This window comes from Macrotis lagotis, chromosome 2 (genome assembly GCF_037893015.1).
Source record: "Macrotis lagotis isolate mMagLag1 chromosome 2, bilby.v1.9.chrom.fasta, whole genome shotgun sequence".
In the NCBI taxonomy this organism is placed as follows: Eukaryota; Metazoa; Chordata; class Mammalia; order Peramelemorphia; family Peramelidae; genus Macrotis; species Macrotis lagotis.
The window spans coordinates 39,632,416-39,650,960 of NC_133659.1; the positions used below are offsets into that span (position 1 = coordinate 39,632,416).

At 39.1% G+C, this 18,545-nt stretch overlaps 1 protein-coding gene across 1 annotated transcript; it reads left to right on the forward strand.

The window, feature by feature from the left end:
• The first annotated feature begins 791 nt into the window (after positions 1-791).
• LOC141512645 (guanylate-binding protein 2-like) lies at positions 792-17,637 on the forward strand. The gene is made up of 11 exons (XM_074221742.1): positions 792-987; positions 7,495-7,703; positions 10,492-10,619; positions 10,807-10,916; positions 11,284-11,480; positions 11,996-12,238; positions 12,985-13,265; positions 13,788-14,000; positions 14,201-14,303; positions 14,576-14,769; positions 17,185-17,637. The coding sequence occupies exons 2-11, from the start codon at positions 7,514-7,516 to the stop codon at positions 17,308-17,310; spliced, it is 1,785 nt and encodes a 594-aa protein (XP_074077843.1). The 5' UTR covers positions 792-987; positions 7,495-7,513; the 3' UTR covers positions 17,311-17,637.
• The last annotated feature ends 908 nt before the right edge of the window (positions 17,638-18,545 follow it).

Genomic DNA, 18,545 nt, shown 5'->3' on the forward strand with positions numbered 1-18,545 from the left:
TCCCCACTATTGCTTGTCTTACACTTCTTTTCAAGCTCTGCCCTGTCTCCCCTAAGGCACATTTCCACCAGTCTTTTCTGCTTTGTTGGTTTCCCAATTTACCTTTTCCTTGGCCCACATCACCAAGGCTCGTTCCTCAGATCACATTACTCCCCTCCCCCATCAAATCTTACCCCTCCTGATTTATTTTTAGCCCTCCAACCCTCAATCAAGTCCCTCTCCTCTGGTCCCACCTTACACTCTCCATCTTCTTCCTCCTCCTCACCCAGACCAAGCCCCTCCCTTCTCAGTCCCCTCCTCTTCTCCCTCCAGCTGTCACTCAGGTTATGCTTTCTTCTCTCAGGTGGGACCCTCCTCCTCTCCTCAGCTCCAATGCTACTATCATTAGGCCAGACATCTCAGCCTCTCTACATACTCTGATTCAAAGTGTCAGAAAACAACCTAATCAAAAAAAATTCCTTAAAATTCAAAATCTTAAGGTATGGAATCTCAATTGGATTTGGGTACAATGATAGTATTATAGTCAAATCCCAGAAATAAGTAAGAGAGCAAGGGATTCAGATGTACAAGTACACGACATTCTTCCATTGTGTTGTCTTTTGTTGGAAATTAATTCCCAAAATACCCCACAAATCTTGAAAAACTCCAAACCTGCAGAACTGTGTGGTATTTGTTTTACCCTAGCCTATGTTCCTGCCCTTCTGGCAGTTTTGCCAGAGAAACACTGGCCCCAGAGAGCCTGCCCCCTCATCTCCTTTTTTGGTCTCTCAAGTTAACTGGTGACTCAAAGAGAAAATGTTTTTTCTTTCTGTTTCATTTCTTGGTTTCTTCCTTTTCTGATGTTCCTTTTCTTATAAATCTTTAAACCTATTGTGAAAGCCCAGAAACACCCAAGGCAGGGAAGCAGAGACAGCAGAGACAGCCAGTCGGGGAGGAGGAGGAAAGAAGAGGACCAGAAGCAACTCTCCTCAGCATCAAGGAGAACTGGTAAGGATTTGTTCTGGATTTTCTTCTTTGATAGTTTCTGAATCTTTAGTCTCTGATAGAGAACCCTGCAGCAGGAAGGGGGAATGAACACATGAACACACACACACACACACACACACATACACACACACACACATTCAAACACACACAGACTCACACACACACACACACACACACACACACACACACACACACACGACTCCTGAGTGGCTGGCAAGGCATGGCTTTCTATCCCATGCCTCTCCAGTCGCCTTTTCTGTGGTTCACCCCCAGGATCCTCCAGGCTGGCTCCTCTTCTCTCTCCCCATCTCCTAGTGGAGAGCTGCCATAGGGTTAGCCCTTACCACATCTGTTGATGGCTGGCTAAGTCTGAGTCCCAGATCCAGCTGCCCTGACCAGGGTGGGACATCAGGACCAGGCCAGTTCCAATCCTGAAGGAACCAGTGGATGGTCCCAAGCACTTGCTGGGGCCAAGCCCTCCCTCTGCCCTCCCTCTTCCCCCATTTCATGGATAGTTCATGACCAGCCCTTCTCTTCTTCCTTTTTCTGTGACTGAGGGGATGCTTCCCCCTTTCCTTCTCATTTTCTTGCTCTCACTAGTTCAATCCTTGCTCTAGCCCTGGACCCAGGGCTCTGACTCAGAGAGGTTCTTACGGGGAGGCTTCAGGACAACCCAAAGGTTCATGGACAAATGGGGGGATTGTGATCTTAGAAGGGGGAATGATTCATTTCAATAGAACTGGCTTATCAAATCCAATGTTCTCTTGCACATAAGAAAACATTCTTATGGGAAGGGGTCCAGAGGCTTCCCCAGACCAGCCAAGGGATCAGAGAACAACAAAAGGTCAATCAAACAATCAATAGATTTATTAAGCACTTACTATCCAGAAATTGGGCTGTGAGGTGCAAATACAAAAAGATCTGTGAACAGAGCAAAGGCTTTGGCTGGTGGGGAGAGGTTGAAGAAGGAACTACAGCAGCATAGAGCCCATCCAGTGCACCGGGCCCAAGGATGGAGCTTCTGAGATTCCTGCTCTCAGAGGATCTAAAACTCACTGATGGGGGTGGGGGGAACACTACCGGCATTCTTGGAGTGAGAGTGGTAAGTCACTTGACCACAAGCCTGGGAGGAGGGGCTGCTGTTGTCCCCAGTTTACAGACAGGGAAACCCAAGCAACCAAGATGATATGACTTATCCAGGCTCTCAATGGCTGAGGCTGCATTCCCCTCCCTGCTTTTCAGGACAGAAGAGGAAGAGTTTTGTCTCTTCCTTATCCTATTCTAATTACTTTGATTTCTTTTTCTTCTCTTATTGCTGAAGCTAACATTTCTAATACAATATTACTGAATAGTAGTGGTGATAAGGGGTATCCTTGTTTCACCCCTGATCCTACTGGGAATGCCTCTAGTCTATCCCCATTGCATATAATGCTTGTTGATGGCTTCAGATAGATACTGCTTACTATTCTAAGGAACAGTCCATTTATTCCTACACTCTCTAGTGTTTTTAATAGGAAGGGATGCTGTATTTTGTCAAAGGCTTTTTCAGCATCTATTGGGATAATCATATGATTTCTGATAAGTTTGTTGCTGATATAATTAATTATACTGACAGTTTTCCTAATATTGAATCAACCCTGCATTCCTGGGATAAATCTTACTTGAACATAATGTATTATCCTAGTGATAACTTGTGTTGTAGTCATTTTACTAAGATTTTATTTAAGATTTTTGAATCTATATTCATCAGAGAAATAGGTCTATAATTTTCTTTCTGTTTTAACTCTTCCTGGTTTAGGTATCAGCACCATATTGGTGTCATAGAAAGAGTTAGGCAGAGTTCTGTCTTCACCTATTTTTCCAAAGAGTTTATATAGAATTGGAACCAGTTGTTCCTTGAATGTTTGATAGAATTCACTTGTGAATCCATCTGACCCTGGAGATTTTTTCTTAGGGAGCTCAATAATGGCTTGTTGAATTTCTTTTTCTGAGATAGGGTTATTTAAGGTATTTAATTTCCTCTTCATTTAATCTGGGCAACTTATACTTTTGTAAATATTCATCCATTTCACTTATACTGTCAAATTTATTGGCATAGAGCTGGGCAAAATAATTCTGAATTATTACTTTAATTTCCTCCTCATTGGTGGTGAGTTCACTTTTTCATTTATGATACTAGTAATTTGGTTTTCTTTTTTTAATCAAATTGACCAGAGGTTTATCAGTTGTATTGGTTTTTTTCATAAAACCAACTCTTGGTTTTATTTATTAGTTCAATAGTTTTCTTGCTTCCAATTTTATTAATTTCTCCTTTAATTTTTAGAATTTCTAATTTGGTATTTAACTGGGGAGTTTTAATTTGTTCTTTCTCTAATTTTTTTAGTTGCATATTAAGTTCACTGATTTCCTCTTTCTCTAATTTCTTCATATAAGCATTTAAAGATATATGAGTTAGCTGGGCCAAGGGACCGCTGGCTTCCTTTACCACCTGAGGGGCTTTTGTGGTGCAGGCAGTGGAAAGCACTGAATCTGGCGCTGGGAGTCTGCAGCTGAGGCTTCTGCAGAGCCCACGACTGGTTGGGGAACCTGGGGGGGGGGCTGGGGAGGGGGACTGGATCAAGCTCTGGCCTAGTCCCCCACTGGCTTCCTCACCTATAAAATGGGCTGCCAGCTCTCTGCAAGCTTGAAGTCCAAGGGGAATGCTCACTGCTGGGCTCAAAAGTAGTAGTGAATTAGAGCCAAAAGAAAGGAGCCAAGCCAAGAGGGAAGCTGAGAACTTTGGGGCTGAAGAGCTCAGCCTGAAGTCTGGGGGAGGGCGGTGCTCAGACCCCCAATCCAGGGAGAGGGGTTTTCCCTCCATAGTGTCATCTCATGTCAGCCACCAGAGGGCAACACAGATGGCCCAGGCCAGGGCCCTTCCCAGTCAGGAGCCCGGAGGAAGGGACCCTGGGAGGGACCCTGGGGAGGGAGGTCTGGGGGAGGGAGCGGGGGGGGGGGGGGCAGATCTGGGGAGGGAGGTCTGGGGAGGGAGCCGAGGGGGGGAAGGCCTGGGGAGGGAGCCTGGGGAGGGGCCTAGGGAGAGAGTCTGGGGGGACCCTAAGGAAGAGACCCTAAGGGGGCCACAGAGCACAGTCGATGGACCTGTAGGCAGCTCCAGACATATCCTGGTGGACAAGTCACAGATCTTCTGCCTGCCTCTGTTTCCCCCAAAAATGAAGATAATAACAGCCTCTTCCTCTCAGGACTGTTGTAAAGACCAAATAGATTTATAAAGCACAGACAAGACACATAGGAATGTCCTATAAATGCTAGCTATTAATTTTATTATTAGATAAGATAAAAAGGGAAACATAGTCATTACTAATTATTAATATCAGTACATAAAAACATATGTACTCATTCAAGGGGTCCAGGAGGATGCCCCATATAGTCAACAAAAGGGTTTCTTGATGTAGGTCCATGATCCCCCAAGGGAGTTCAAAGGACCCTGCGACCCTGGATGGAAAAAAATATGTTGAGAACTATCTTTGCTGTTATTGACTTCTTAGGTAATGTGTGTAACTTGTTTTATGCATTTAAATACCATCTCTGAGGAAGGGTCAATGGGCTTCCCCAGATTGCTAATGACACACAAAGATGAATCCCTTACCTAAATGGAGGAAGGGTCCCCTGCAGAGGATGAGGCCTGCAGACCCTTCAATTTGCCTCAACCCCTCCCCACCACTATGGGGTCCCCAAAAGAGACAAACCACCCAAGTTTGACCTCAATAATTGCAAGGGAAAACCAAGTAGATGAAAGTTTCCTAGTGATTAACAGACAGATGCTGTCCGTGGACATGGAGATGGACTCAAAATGAACTGGAAGAAGACAATGGTCTGGATGGCTTTAGGAAAAGAGGTTGTTTCTGAGGCTTCATAACTGACTGCAATTCATGGAGCTGAACAGTTCTGGAGGAATTTGATCTCTTCGGTATCATCACAGAGGATAAGGGAGCACATGGTAGGTGTGGGCAGAAGGAGCCAGAGCTGTCTCAGAGCCAAAGAGACCTGGGACAGGTCCTGCTTCTGACCTATCCCAGCCCATTGACCCAGAGGACTCTTCAAGATGCCAAGTCATAGAACAGGGTGTCCTTCTATACCAAGAGAGGGAGGGTCTTTGTTGAGAGCTCCCACTCCAATGAAATTACAGGTATAATTCCAAAACATACACGACATGCACATAAATGCCCAAACACATACCCACAAATTCATATATACACACAACACTCACCTAGCTAGACACACACATAACACTCTCCTGGGCTTACCTCCTGACTAGGACAAGTAGGAGTCAGAGGCTCTGAATTCAAATTATGCCTCTGTCATTCACTACATAGGTGATATAGGCTAAGTCACTTCACCTGTGTCTGGGCCTTCATTTTCATTATCTCTAAAATGACAGGGTTGGACAAGTCTAAGGCCATGCCAATTCCAAATCCATGATTCGAAGATCTAATGACAACTTATCTCAATGATGCCATTTTTTTTTTGCTCTCCACATGTACAACCTATGCATAGCCCCAGTCATTCAGACCCTTCCAAAAACAAATAGAATTATTAATTATTGCAACATTAGGAAAGTATCAGACATAAAGGTTGCAGTTTACAAAGAGCCCCCATTTTTTTAGGTTTTTGCAAGGCAATGGGGTTAAGTGGCTTGCCCAAAGGCCACACAGTTAAGTAATTATTAAGTGTCTGAGGCCAGATTTGAACTCAGGCACTCCTGACTCCAGGGCTGGTGCTCTATCCACTGTGCCAGCTAGCAGCCCCAAGAACCCCCATTTTTAAAGATGAGATCATTGAGGTCAGAAGGGAAGTGACATGCCCAAGGTCACAGAGCCAGTAACTATCTGAAGTAGAATTCCAACTCAAATCTGACCTAGGTCTAACACTATATTTACTGTGGAACTGTCTCTCACTAGGAGAAAAATGATTGAGTCCTGCTGATTTTGTCATCTTTAAAAACACACACATCTCATGAAGGGTCCTGCAAAACTATTGGCAGCAGTCATTTACTTCTCTTAAATCTTCTTTTGTTAAGTCCTTCTCCCATTCTAACCAGAGCTTTTTCTTTGTAAAAAAAAAAATAAATAAATAATATTCAAAAATTTAAAGTTACCTTAAGATACTTCACCTAAGAATAGATTCCTTATCCCCCAACAGTTTGCCCTTTTTTAATCAACTTTTTACTTGCATCCTCTCTTTGGTCTATTACTCTACTTGCTCTACCTTCTTTTTGGTTCTTCATTCCATTCAACTATCTTCATATGGAAAAAGGAAGCAGGAGTTCTATAAAGTTGGGTTCAGGTAGAAAGGGGGTAAAATATTTGGGATTTGTTAAGGAAAACAGAGAACAGTCAATTATGGGACACAAACAGTGCTCAGGAGCTTACCTCAAGACAAGTGAAGAACACCTTTTCCTTCTTTTTTAATGACAACTAGGCCAAGGAAAAGAAGTATGTGAAAGAGACAAGAGTGATGAGGTTGCTTTATAATTTCCCAGCTCCAATTTATAAGATCCTGGAGATCATCTTTAATAGGTCCAACTTTTTTTTTTTAAGATTTTTTTTTTGCAAGGCAAATGGGGTTAAGTGGCTTGCCCAAGGCCACACAGCTAGGTAATTATTAGGTGTCTGAGATCACATTTGAACTCAGGTACTCCTGACTTCAGGGCCGGTGCTCTATCCACAGCGCCACCTAGCCACCCCCAAGTTCTTTATTTAGCAAAAAGAAAAACTGAAGCACAAAGAAGTTAAATGACTTGTCTATGGTCCCAAAACCAGTGTTCTTTCTACCAGACTCCACTGCTTTACATTTCTGTCCCTTTAATAACACAATACAGAACATCTCAAAGACTTCATCTTCTTCATGTGGTTACTTCTCTTTATCAGTTCCAGAGATGCTGGGTTCCTCTTTGAGTCAGTCAAGTCCCTCCCTTGAGAAATAAGTCAGGTCTTTTGTAAAAATGAAGCAAAAATATTTCAATGCATTAGGTTTTCTATCCAAGTAAAACTGAGGAATATATGTCAGAACACTATCTTAATATTACTTCTTAATATTTTAAAAGAAATAGGAATCCTGAATAGCTATACTTCCATACTACTAAATATATCAATGAACCTCAATGGGACTCATTTTCTTCATATGTGCTATGACAGTGGACTGGGTTATATATGTTATAATGTTCCTTCTGGGTTTAAATTATACAATTTTATGTTCAGACTCACACAAATTGAGAGAACTGGAGTAGACATCACTGCTTTCTCTTGTAGATGGGATGTGAAGAGACAGAAGCTAAATACTCACAAATATTTGACTGATTAGATCAGAAAAGTCTCTGGTTGTTAAAGGAGACAAGATATGGGAAGAGTCATAAATAATGTAGGAGAGCAGTTTTGTGGGGGCTCAATATTTGGAAATAACTATTGTGCATCTCAGGACCTATTTGACCAGACTTTCTATTTGCAGATAACACACCACTTTCAAGATGGCATCTGGTGTCCAAATGTCAGCCCCAGTGTGTTTAATTGAAAACACAAAGGAACAAATGAAGGTGAATCAGAAATCTCTGGAGATTCTTTCCTCAATAACCAATCCTGTGGTGGTGGTAGCTATTGTGGGTCTGTGTCGCACTGGCAAGTCCTACCTGATGAATAAGCTGGCAGGGAAAAAATCAGGTATGTGTAATCAGTAAAATAATGGTATGTATAGAAGACATAACTGTCCATTATTCTTTTTGCTGACTTCTCTTTAGCAAGGAAGAAAAGACTTGGAAAGGTAAGGTCTCATTCTGACCTCTGATTTATAGACCCCTTGGAGTAATCTGAGAGTCAAAGGAGAAGTTTTCTTCACTTTGCCTTAATAATAATCTACATATTTTTAAAACAAATTTGTAAAGCAAAAAGCCATTCCCCAATTGATAAAAGGATATGCAAAGGCAATTTACAGATGAGGAAATCAAAGCAATCCATAGCCATATGAAAATTGTTCTAAATCATTAATTATTAGAGAAATGAAAATTAAAGCTTCTCTGAGGTACCACCTCACACCTCTCAGATTGGCAGATATGATCAGAAAGGATAATGATCATTGTTGGAAGGGTTGTGGGAAATCTGGAACACTATTACAGTCTTGGTGGAGCTGTGAACTGATCCAACCTTTCTGGAGAGCTATTTGGAACTACACCCAAAGGGCAACAAAAATGTGCATACCCTTTGACCCAGCAATACCACTACTGGGTCTCTACCCTGAAGAAATGATGAAAAAGGGTAAAAACATCACTTGTACAAAAATATTTATAGCAGCCCTGTTTGTTGTGGCAAAGAATAGGAAATCAAGTAAATGTCCTTCAATTGGGGAGTGGCTTAGCAAACTGTGGTATATGTATGTCATGGAACAACACTATTGTTCTATTAGAAACCAGGAAGGATGGGATTTCAGGGAAGCCTGGAGGGATTTGCATGAACTGATGCTGAGTGAGATGAGCAGAACCAGAAAAACACTGTACACCCTAACAGCAACATGGGGGTGATGTTCAACCCTGAAGGACTCGCTCATTCCATCAGTGCAACAATTGGGAACAATTTTGGGCTGTCTGCAAAGAAGAGTGCCATCTGTATCCAGATAAGGAGATGTGGAGTTTGAACAAAGTTCAAGGACTATTCCCTTTAATTTAGAAAAAAAACGGATATCTTATTGTCTGATCTTGTTACTTCTTAGACTTCTTGTCTCTTCCTTAAGGATATGATTTCTTTCTCATCACACTCAATTTGGATCAAGGCACAACATGGAAACAAAGTAAAGACTGACAGAATGCTTTCCATGGCAGGGGTGGAGGGAGGGAAGTAAGATTGGGAGGAAAACTGTAAAACTCAACTAATATCTTTAATAAAAAAATTTAAAAAATAATAGACATATAAACATATATGTAGTTTGAACTATTTGTATATTATGTGCATGATATGTACTTATAATAGGCATATGTATGATACCTTATATATGCTGTAGATACTACATAAATTTAATGTGATAAATTATAGAATTGTATGTGATATGTAATATAATGTGTATATGTATAATATTCATATAAAATATCATATTTATATATTACAAAATATACATATCTTACATATCTTACATACATATGAATATTTATTTATATCACTATAAAATTTACAAAGCATTTTATATACCTTCTTCCATTTGGGCCTCACAACAAACCTAGGAGGTAGGTAATATTGGTATTATTATCAACATTTTACAGATGAAGAAACTGAGGCATAAGGTCCTTGCCAATAGTCCCACAAGTATTAGAGGTGGGATTTAATCCAGGTCTTTCCATTTTGAAGCCTCATACTCTCTAATCTATGTCACACTGACTTAGATGCCAATAGAACAGGACTCAAGGTTCCCTTTGGGACTAGGATAACTGTGATGGTAATTTATATGAGTATTTTAATAAACTTCATGACTAAAGTTTGATACTGAGAGCATAATACTAAAAGCAAAGGAGTCAAAGAATCTGGTATTAGGAGCCAATTCTCATAATTAAATAAATAAATAAACTGAGCACATCTCTTTGGTTCTCTGACTTCATCTCCAAAATGAAAGAGTAAAATCAGATGATCTCCATAGTCCCTTCTCACTTTAAGTCCAGGGTTCTGTAACTAATGGGTCCCCCTTTATTTTTATAGATATATTTGATACTATTTCCTTTCACATATTCTAGAATTCAAGCAATGTAGACAATTATCTGTTTCTAGGTGCTCACTGTCACTATTCCCTACTCTTCCTGGTCATATTTCCACAGGTGAAAATCCCACTTGATCTTCACAGTTCAATTTAGGTGCCCCTCTTCCTCTCTGAAAAGATCCCAGACCCTTAAGTCAAGAAATGAAATTTTCCTCCCCTGAATTTCTTTCATATTTTATGCCTGCCAAGGCACATTTTAACATAGTTTTTTTTATGAATATCTTATATCTCCTAAGACAAAAATTCTTGAAGAAAAATGCCATGGCCTGTTGTATCACTCATAGGTTCTAAGAAAGCATCTTGCACAAAATAGTTGTCTAGTAAAAGCTATCTAAATAAATCAAATGGATGAATAGATGAATGGATGGACAGACGGACAGATAGATGGATGGATGAACAGATGGATGGATGAATTGATGAATGAATGAACAAACAAAAAATCAATAAGGATAAACTTTCTAGGCATCCCTATTGGTCTCTGAAGTACTAGAAAAGGTTCCCACTTGCAGTGATCAGGTAACTATCTCTCTCTAAGGGTAATTTAAAAATTAAACCTAAAGGACTAATTCTATTATATGCAATCTCCTCTCTTCTTCACAATGGGAAATTAACTAATTTTCTTGCAGTAAATGATTAACATTACACAACTTCATTAATCTCAAAAGACATTCATTATATACTGTTCCCTGCTCATCTCTCCAAACTCTTGTGCAGGTTTTTCCCTTGGTTCCACAGTGCAGTCTCACACCAAGGGAATCTGGATGTGGTGTGTTCCTCATCCCAAGAAACTAAATCATACCCTTGTTCTCTTGGACACTGAGGGACTGGGCGATGTGGAAAAGGTAAGAAGGAAAATTCATTGTTCATGATTGAAAATAAAGGAGAAAATGTATTATTATAAGTCTTAGGTCTGTAAAAACTCAAGGAAACTGATTTTTACCTAGTACATAGATAATGCTAATCCAGGAGCTACAATGGGAGTGGAAAAGCATCATGTAATAAGGTCAGGAAATGGGATTTGACTTATAGGGCAACAACAAGAATGACACATGGATCTTCGCCCTGTCTGTGCTCCTGAGCAGCACCTTTGTCTACAACAGCATGGGCACCATCAACCAGCAGGCCATGGACCAGCTGCAGTATCCTTCTGTGATTTGGAGGAAGAGTGCAGCTGGGGAAGGGACTAGAAGAGTATCTTCACTTTCCTCAGACATCTCTCTGAAATATGTGTTCTGTTCCTCATATTCTAAGGACAGGTATATGTGTATATGTGTGTATATATATATATATATATATATATATATATATATATATATATATATATATATATGTATGATTGGGTTTATATTTATATCATGAGTTCTAAAGAATTTACTCAAGTTTGATGATGAAAATATAATCAGTTAATTCAGGATCAGGGGTAGATAAAGATTTCAGAGAACTGAAGGAATTGTGGAACAAGAGCTGATGCTTTTTTCTGCTATTTTTCCTTAATTAATTCCCCAGCTACGTGACTGAGCTATCAGAGTGCATTAGGAGCAAATCTGCTCCCAATTCTGATGAAGTAGAAAATTCCTCAGATTTTGTGAGTTTTTTCCCAGATTTTGTATGGACTGTGCGTGATTTCACTTTGGAGCTGGAAATTGATGGAAAACCCATCACTTCTGATGAGTACTTGGAGGCAGCATTGAAGCCTAAAAAAGGTACTAGGACTTAAGACTTGAGCAGTGATGTGGGAAGAAAAGGGAGGGGGGGGGAAGGGGTGGCCTTCTCTGGAATTTATTTTATAGTTTGAATATATATTTCTCTAGTTATGGTTCTATTTCATTTTGGTTGATGACTATTGATTTCAGTGAAAAATTGAAACCCTCTTCTTATTTTTGGAACAAGTACTTTGTCTTATTTTAGTCACTGTCATCATCATCATCATCATCATCATCATCATCAAAGAGCTTTTATTAAGCATGTTTACTGTACCAAGTATAGAGCTAAACTTTGTATATACAAAAAGGGGAGGGGTGGGGAGCAGTTTGTACCTTCAAGTAACTCATATTCTAATGTGGGAGTCAATAAAAACCTAGGGGGAGTGCAAAGAACTAAGCACAAATAAGTTATGTCACTCCAAATGCCGGTCCCTGAAAAAGAACATAATTTTAGAGAATGTGTCTTCAGTTCAAGCTTTATTCTATAATACAGATTCCTCTTTTCCTTCTTTCAGGTAAACCTGAGGAAGTTAAAATGTTCAACCTACCTCGTCAGTGTATCCGCCAGTTCTTCCCCAAGAAGAAATGTTTTATCTTTGACCGACCCGTCCACCGAAAGAAGCTTTCCCAGCTTGAGAAACTTAATGACAGTGAACTGGATCCTGAATTTGTGGAACAAGTTAAAAGCTTCTGTTCCTATATCTTCCAGGATTCCCAAGTGAAAACCCTCCAGGGAGGCATCACAGTCAATGGACCCCGTGAGTCCTTTCTCCCTCCTAGTCATCCTTCCAGTACTTTTCTTCTGCTGTTTTTAAGAGAACAGGAAAGGGAAGTATATAAGAGAGAACCTTCTTAGGAGAGCCCCTGATAAGAATATAATCTGGTTGATTAGATAACAAAAAAAAAAAACCATCCCAGGCTCCTGTCCATGGTCTCTCACATCCACTAGAGTTCACTTGAACACTTCTTGCTCCTATGCTAGAAAACCTCTAAAAGGCTAAATAAATGCCCTAAAAGATAATTAAAAAGTTAGAGTTAGAAAAGTCTAACCTGAAAATCTTCAGTACCATACCTATCACCAATCCTTCACCAATGGTGCAATAATTAACACAAGAAAATTTTTATAACTATTATGTAGTATAATAAGTTCTGTTAGCAAGAAGGAAGACAAATGGAGTTATCAAGAGAATGGCCTGAGCTACCCTTTTTAGGAATGAGAATGTACTGTTAACTATTCTATTCATTGCTTCCCTTTATTACCATTAAGGACACTTCTTGCTCCCACATAAAAAATTCCCTGAAGATTTTACAGAATCATGTTAGTTGGAAAAGGCCAATTTGAATACCTTCAATACTCTATGCCCAATACTTTCCCAATGGTACAACAATTAAGATGGAAAATAATTAAGATATAATGAAAAATGAAATATACATTATTTAGCATGATGGGCTCTGACTTATTTTCCTAATAGTTCCTAATGGTTCATTTTTGTTTTCTCTCTAGGTCTAGAGAACCTGGTCCTGACCTATCTCGAGGCCATCACCAGTGGAGATATGCCCTGTATAGAAAATGCAGTCCTGGCACTGTCTCAAATAGAGAACTCAGCTGCAGTTCAAAGGGCCCTTACATACTATGAAGAGATGATGAAACAAAGGGTTCAGTTCCCCACAGAAACCCTTAGGGAGTTGTTGGACATACATGCCACCTGTGAGAAGGAAGCCATTGAAGTCTTTATGAAAGATTCTTTCAAGGATGTGGGCCAGAAATTCCAGAAGGAACTGGCGGTATTTTGATTATTCCTATGCATGGGAGAGAAGGGTCTACATGAAGGAGGGCAGGCCCAGAAAGGAAAATAAGACTTCCTGAGAACAAGAGCTTACTAGGCTCTACGGTCATGGCCTTCAGCCATATGAACCATATGCAATCTCCTTTAATGTAAAAGAGTCACATAGCAAAGATTTTGTTGACTGTGATTACATATGAAAGAGTTTGAAGGATTGAGTATTGTAGTCTAAGATAAATACATTAAATGAAAGGGGCTTTAGGAAATTACATATTGTTCAAACTGATTTGCCCTCTTCTCATAATCTTTAAGATCTCTTAGGATTGATATACCAGAGGATCCTATAATAATAAATCTAGAACCAGAATATGATCCTGCTTGGAATGCTACTGAATGTGCCCAAATGGGGGGGGGTAGTGCAAGATTTTTTTTGAAGAATTCACTTCTAGAAATTCTGATAAGTTTCTGACATATTCTCCCAACTGTACTTTTTATACCTCATTTCCTTTATATTGCTCTGAAGGACCAGCTAGAAACGAAGAGAGAAGCTTTTTGCAAACAGAACCTGCATGAGTCCACAAAACGGTGCAGAACTTTGCTTCAGGACATTTTCAGTCCTCTGGAGGAAGAAGTGAAGCAGGGGGCCTTCTCCAAACCAGGGGGCTATCATCTCTTTGTGCAGAGAAACAAGGATCTGAAACAGAAGTACTACCAGCAGCCTAGGAAGGGGATACAGGTGAACTATCCATTAGCAAATAAATCAGGCTTGAATCATTCAGAGGGAACCTTGGGAGCCATTTCCAAGTCCCAAGGTGAACAACTATAATGTCAAATGGAATGACCCACTGTCATTTTATTTTGCATTAGCAGCCAATCAATAACTTTGCTCCAACAGTTTTATTTCCTTTTCTTAATTCTTTGAGTTCATGTTGCCAGGCTGAGGAAACTCTGCAGGAATATATGAAATCCAAGAAAGATGTAGTTGAAGCAATACTGCAAGCAGACCAGTCACTCTCAGCAAAGGAAAGAGATATTGAAGGTGAGAAGTTCATGAACATGGTCCTAGATCATCTGGCAAAGCCTCCATAGATTATTTAATGTGACTTGACCAAATCACATCCAAAAAGAGCTCTTTCTTGTTACCAATGCTATCTTTAGGCATGTATCTTCACTTGTTTGTTGATAACTTTTTCTAATAAACACCAAGAAGTTAAGTCAAACTGAGATAATAAACCAGAGCAAGAAAACTGCTGTAGGCACCAGTAGTACTTTACCTCTCTTTAATTTTCCCCAATTTTTCATCAACCTCAGTGGAGCGTGTGAAAGCTCAGGCTGCAGAGGCTGCTGCAAAGCACTTAGAGGAATTACAGAAGACAACCCTGGAGATGATGGAGCAGAAAGAAAAAAGCCACCAGGAACACATAAAGCAATTAACTGAAAAGATGGAAACAGAAAGGAAACTGATGGTAGCAGAGCAAGAGAGGGCCCTGGCTCTGAAGCTCAAGGTACATTATGTAATCTATGAGTTCATGCATATGAAATAGTTTCTAATCTTTAAAATACTGTGCTAAAAAAAGATCCAAAGAAATTTGGAGCTTGAAGAGACCTCAGAGATAATCTAATCAATTCCCTCTCATTTGAAGTGACTCAACTATGTCATATAAATCCATGAGGAGCCACCCAACATGCTGGGCATCTTCCCAGACCTTTCTTGACAAAAACACTAATGATGTATGAAATAGCTATTGGTAATTGCTTACTCTTGCCACATGATCTTTTCAAATCAAACTTCTCTGATAAATAGCATCCCTTGCAGAGTTTGTTTGGAACAAATAGTAATCAATAATGAACATACTTCTCTTTTGCCCTTTGGATTAACTAAAACAATAAATTTAGATTTCATAAACTTATGTTTCAATCTTTCCTACATTTGGTGATCACTTTCATTTTTGTTAGAAATAAGACTTTTTACTTTCAGAATTATCACTTCCTTTCCTTACATTCTCTTTTGTTACTTTTTAAAATGCTATTTTATTTACAAGTATTTTATCTTGCTTAATATATTTTTTAAATTATATATTTTATATCTTAGTTTCTGTTCTTGTTACAAAAGAACAAATGTCATACTTCATTGAATATGTAACATATTTAACAATGTGCTTAAAGTATCCTATTATTTTTGTTGAAAAAAAATTAACTTACAAAGCAGGACCATATCTGATCTCCCTAGACCAGACACTTCCCATATTTATTTCAATTGCAGTCTTTTGTAAAAGAAGTTATTTGAGGTCTCATTGGATTTTGAATATAAATAAAATTATCAAGTTTAAGGTTTTAATTTTCCACTGTAATTATTTCCCTTCAAAAGTAAAGTGTATATTCACACACCCATATACTTTATATGAAATAGTATGTATATACTATATAGTTTATATGTAACTATATATAAAATTTATATACATATGTAATTTCCCACTATTTGCTAAAGTGTGTGTGTGTAAGTACTTTACTGAATGGGGGAATAACTAATACAAAATTAAAAAGTCCCTGAATTTGATATTATATGTAGGCATGTATATGCATTTATATGCAAGCTATATAAGAGTTTATGTGTGTGTGTGTGTGTGTGTGTGTGTGTGTGTGTGTGTGTGTGTGTGTGTGTAAAACAGACTATAAGAACTCTGGGGAAATGTGACCATCATTTTTTCATAAGAAAATTCACTTTTCTTGCTTGATAGTTAAATCTGAATAATGGTCTCTCTTGGAGGCTGAATTTTCTGATTTCCTCATGCAGACACCTTAAGCTTTTCAAATGTGGGTTGTTCTCAGCTCTGATCTATTCTGGGAAATCTTCTCTGCTTATATATATCTTCATTATAGAGTAGTTTTATTTTTATCAATACCTTCTAGAGTACCAATTAATCTAATTTTTGATCTTCTTGCTCTTTGTTCAATTATCTTTATCTTCCTTTGTTGTCAATATTGTTTTGGTTTGGGGAAACATCTGGGATTTTTCTCTAGTGTCTTGTTCATTATTCTTTTCATTTTGTTCAGTTAGCTCATTGAGTGTTTCTTTGTGTCTTCCCCTTGGTTTTTGCTGTTTTCCCTCTTTGGGGCTTCTTTGGATGCTATGTATTTTTTATTCTCTAGCAGTATCACTTTTCTCATCTCCAATAACAATTCCTTTCTTTTTTCCTTTCTTCTCTTGCTCTGAGTGGTGAACCCAATACCACACACTGACTACAGGGCTCCAACTAGTCTCATAATACTATCATCTCTCCTTGTCTTAGTTTCCTCATATAGAAAATGGTCACATCATTTCATGACCTACTTCACTAGGATGTAGTGAGCAAAATGATTTTGCAAACCTCCAAGCTCTATGTAAATGAGTTAATATTTTATATTACAGAACTTATTAATTCCATTGGAGTTTTATTTGACTTATTTTTCTCTGTCAGATAAACTTTACTTGTATTTCCATGAACTTTTTTTTAACCACCTTGAAAGACAGATACCTCTGGATTTAAAGCAGCCACGTCCTTCTTCCAGAGGCAGAAGGCAGCAGAGGTGCCAGTATCTAGCCTGTATTCTGTTCTATACCAGTGGCTCCTGCCAGAGATCCCAGACCCATTAGCTATTGTAGATGCAAGTTTGGACTCGTAGTCTAGACTTCTGGAGAGGCCTCTCAGCAGATGGTCTTCCACTGCCTCTCACACCCTACCCTACCCTCAGGACCCCAGGGAAACTGGTAACAGAAGCTGTCACTCTGGCACCTTCCCCAGGTCTTGTCATTCTAGTTCACAGCCTGAGGCAAACATTCCACAGGTCATTCTGAGGCTTTGGGTAACTGGACATTATTCCCAGAGTTCTGTGTAGTTGCTTTTATTCCATGCTCTTAAATTCTATTTATTTCTCTTCAGGAACAGGAAGATTTACTAAAAGGAGGATTCCGAGATGAAACAGAGCGCCTTCAAAAGCAAATCAATTCTCTGGAGAACCAACTGGAGAACTCCAAAAGTGGTTGGGGAATCTGTGTCATTAGCTGAAGTCTGGGGTCTTCTCCCTCTTGTTCATCTCCAACATAACTTGAAGGAGAAAGTTCAGGATCCCTGTGATTTCTGATCTTAGTTTTTTGTCCAGTTGTAGCTGATCCCACTTTTGAAAAAACTAGTAATTTTTCCTAAAGAACTGTGATTTTAAAATTGGGAAAAAGTGTGTGTCTGTCCTTTGCATTTGGTTCCTATATATCTTTGTAAGGTTTTCTCTATTTTCCTTAAATAAAATAAGGTTCCTAGTATTCATACAAATGTCTCATGTAGAACTATATTCAGAAATAAAACAATTTCTTATGAATAATGCCATTTCTAAAGAGTTTGGTCACTGAGTGAAAAAGATAATTTCAAGATGAAAGAATGATGGCTGGAAAAATATCTTAGACTTATCTACTTATATTCTTATTGTGGTTTTGGGGGTGGGGTGGAAAAAGAGCCCAGGGCCAGACACTGTTTCTCTTGGGGCTCACCTGGATGGGATGACTTTCAGCTTCTCTATTCCTGTGGATCTGACTTTACCCATTGGTGGAGGATGGGGAAAGGGGCCAGGAGGCAGTCTCCTACCTATTTACCAAACTTCCTCCCACCAGAAAACTCCTGGCTCTTCCTATGTCCAGTGTGGTCTGCATTCACTTATTCGGCCTTCTTTTGCAGGTACAAATACAAACTCTTTCATTCATCCTGTGCCCCTAGCTGATAGTCCCAGCAATTAAGACAAGTGGATTTCTTTCTCTCTCTAACCCAGGGATTCTTAGCCTTTTGGACTTCATGGATCCCTCCAGTGATATAGTAAAAACCTATTGTGTGGGATAAAAATCCACTTAAAAATATATAGAGATTTCTCTGAGCAAAAAAAAAGAGTTTATTTTGTCTTTTCTCAAGAAAAGGGCATACTCCAAGTCTCACAAAGGTAGTGAAGATCAAGGAGCTTCTCCAAGGTGACAGTCAAGCAAGATCATATAGACTGCATGACTTCTCCCTCCCTAACCCCCTCTCTTCCAACCTGATTGGTTAAGGTTTTCAGAGTTACAATCTTTACCTGAAAAATCTACCCAGTAACAAAGAGAAGAATAAAAGGTTTTCATAAAATACTTCACCATCCAGATGGTTAAGAGTATCAAAAAGATGATTTCTAATGACCTTTTTGTTAACTATCTAAATGAATTACTCTCTGAATGTACAAGGTCTTCTAAGGAACTCTCTCTTCTTAGTTTAGTACTTATCAAATA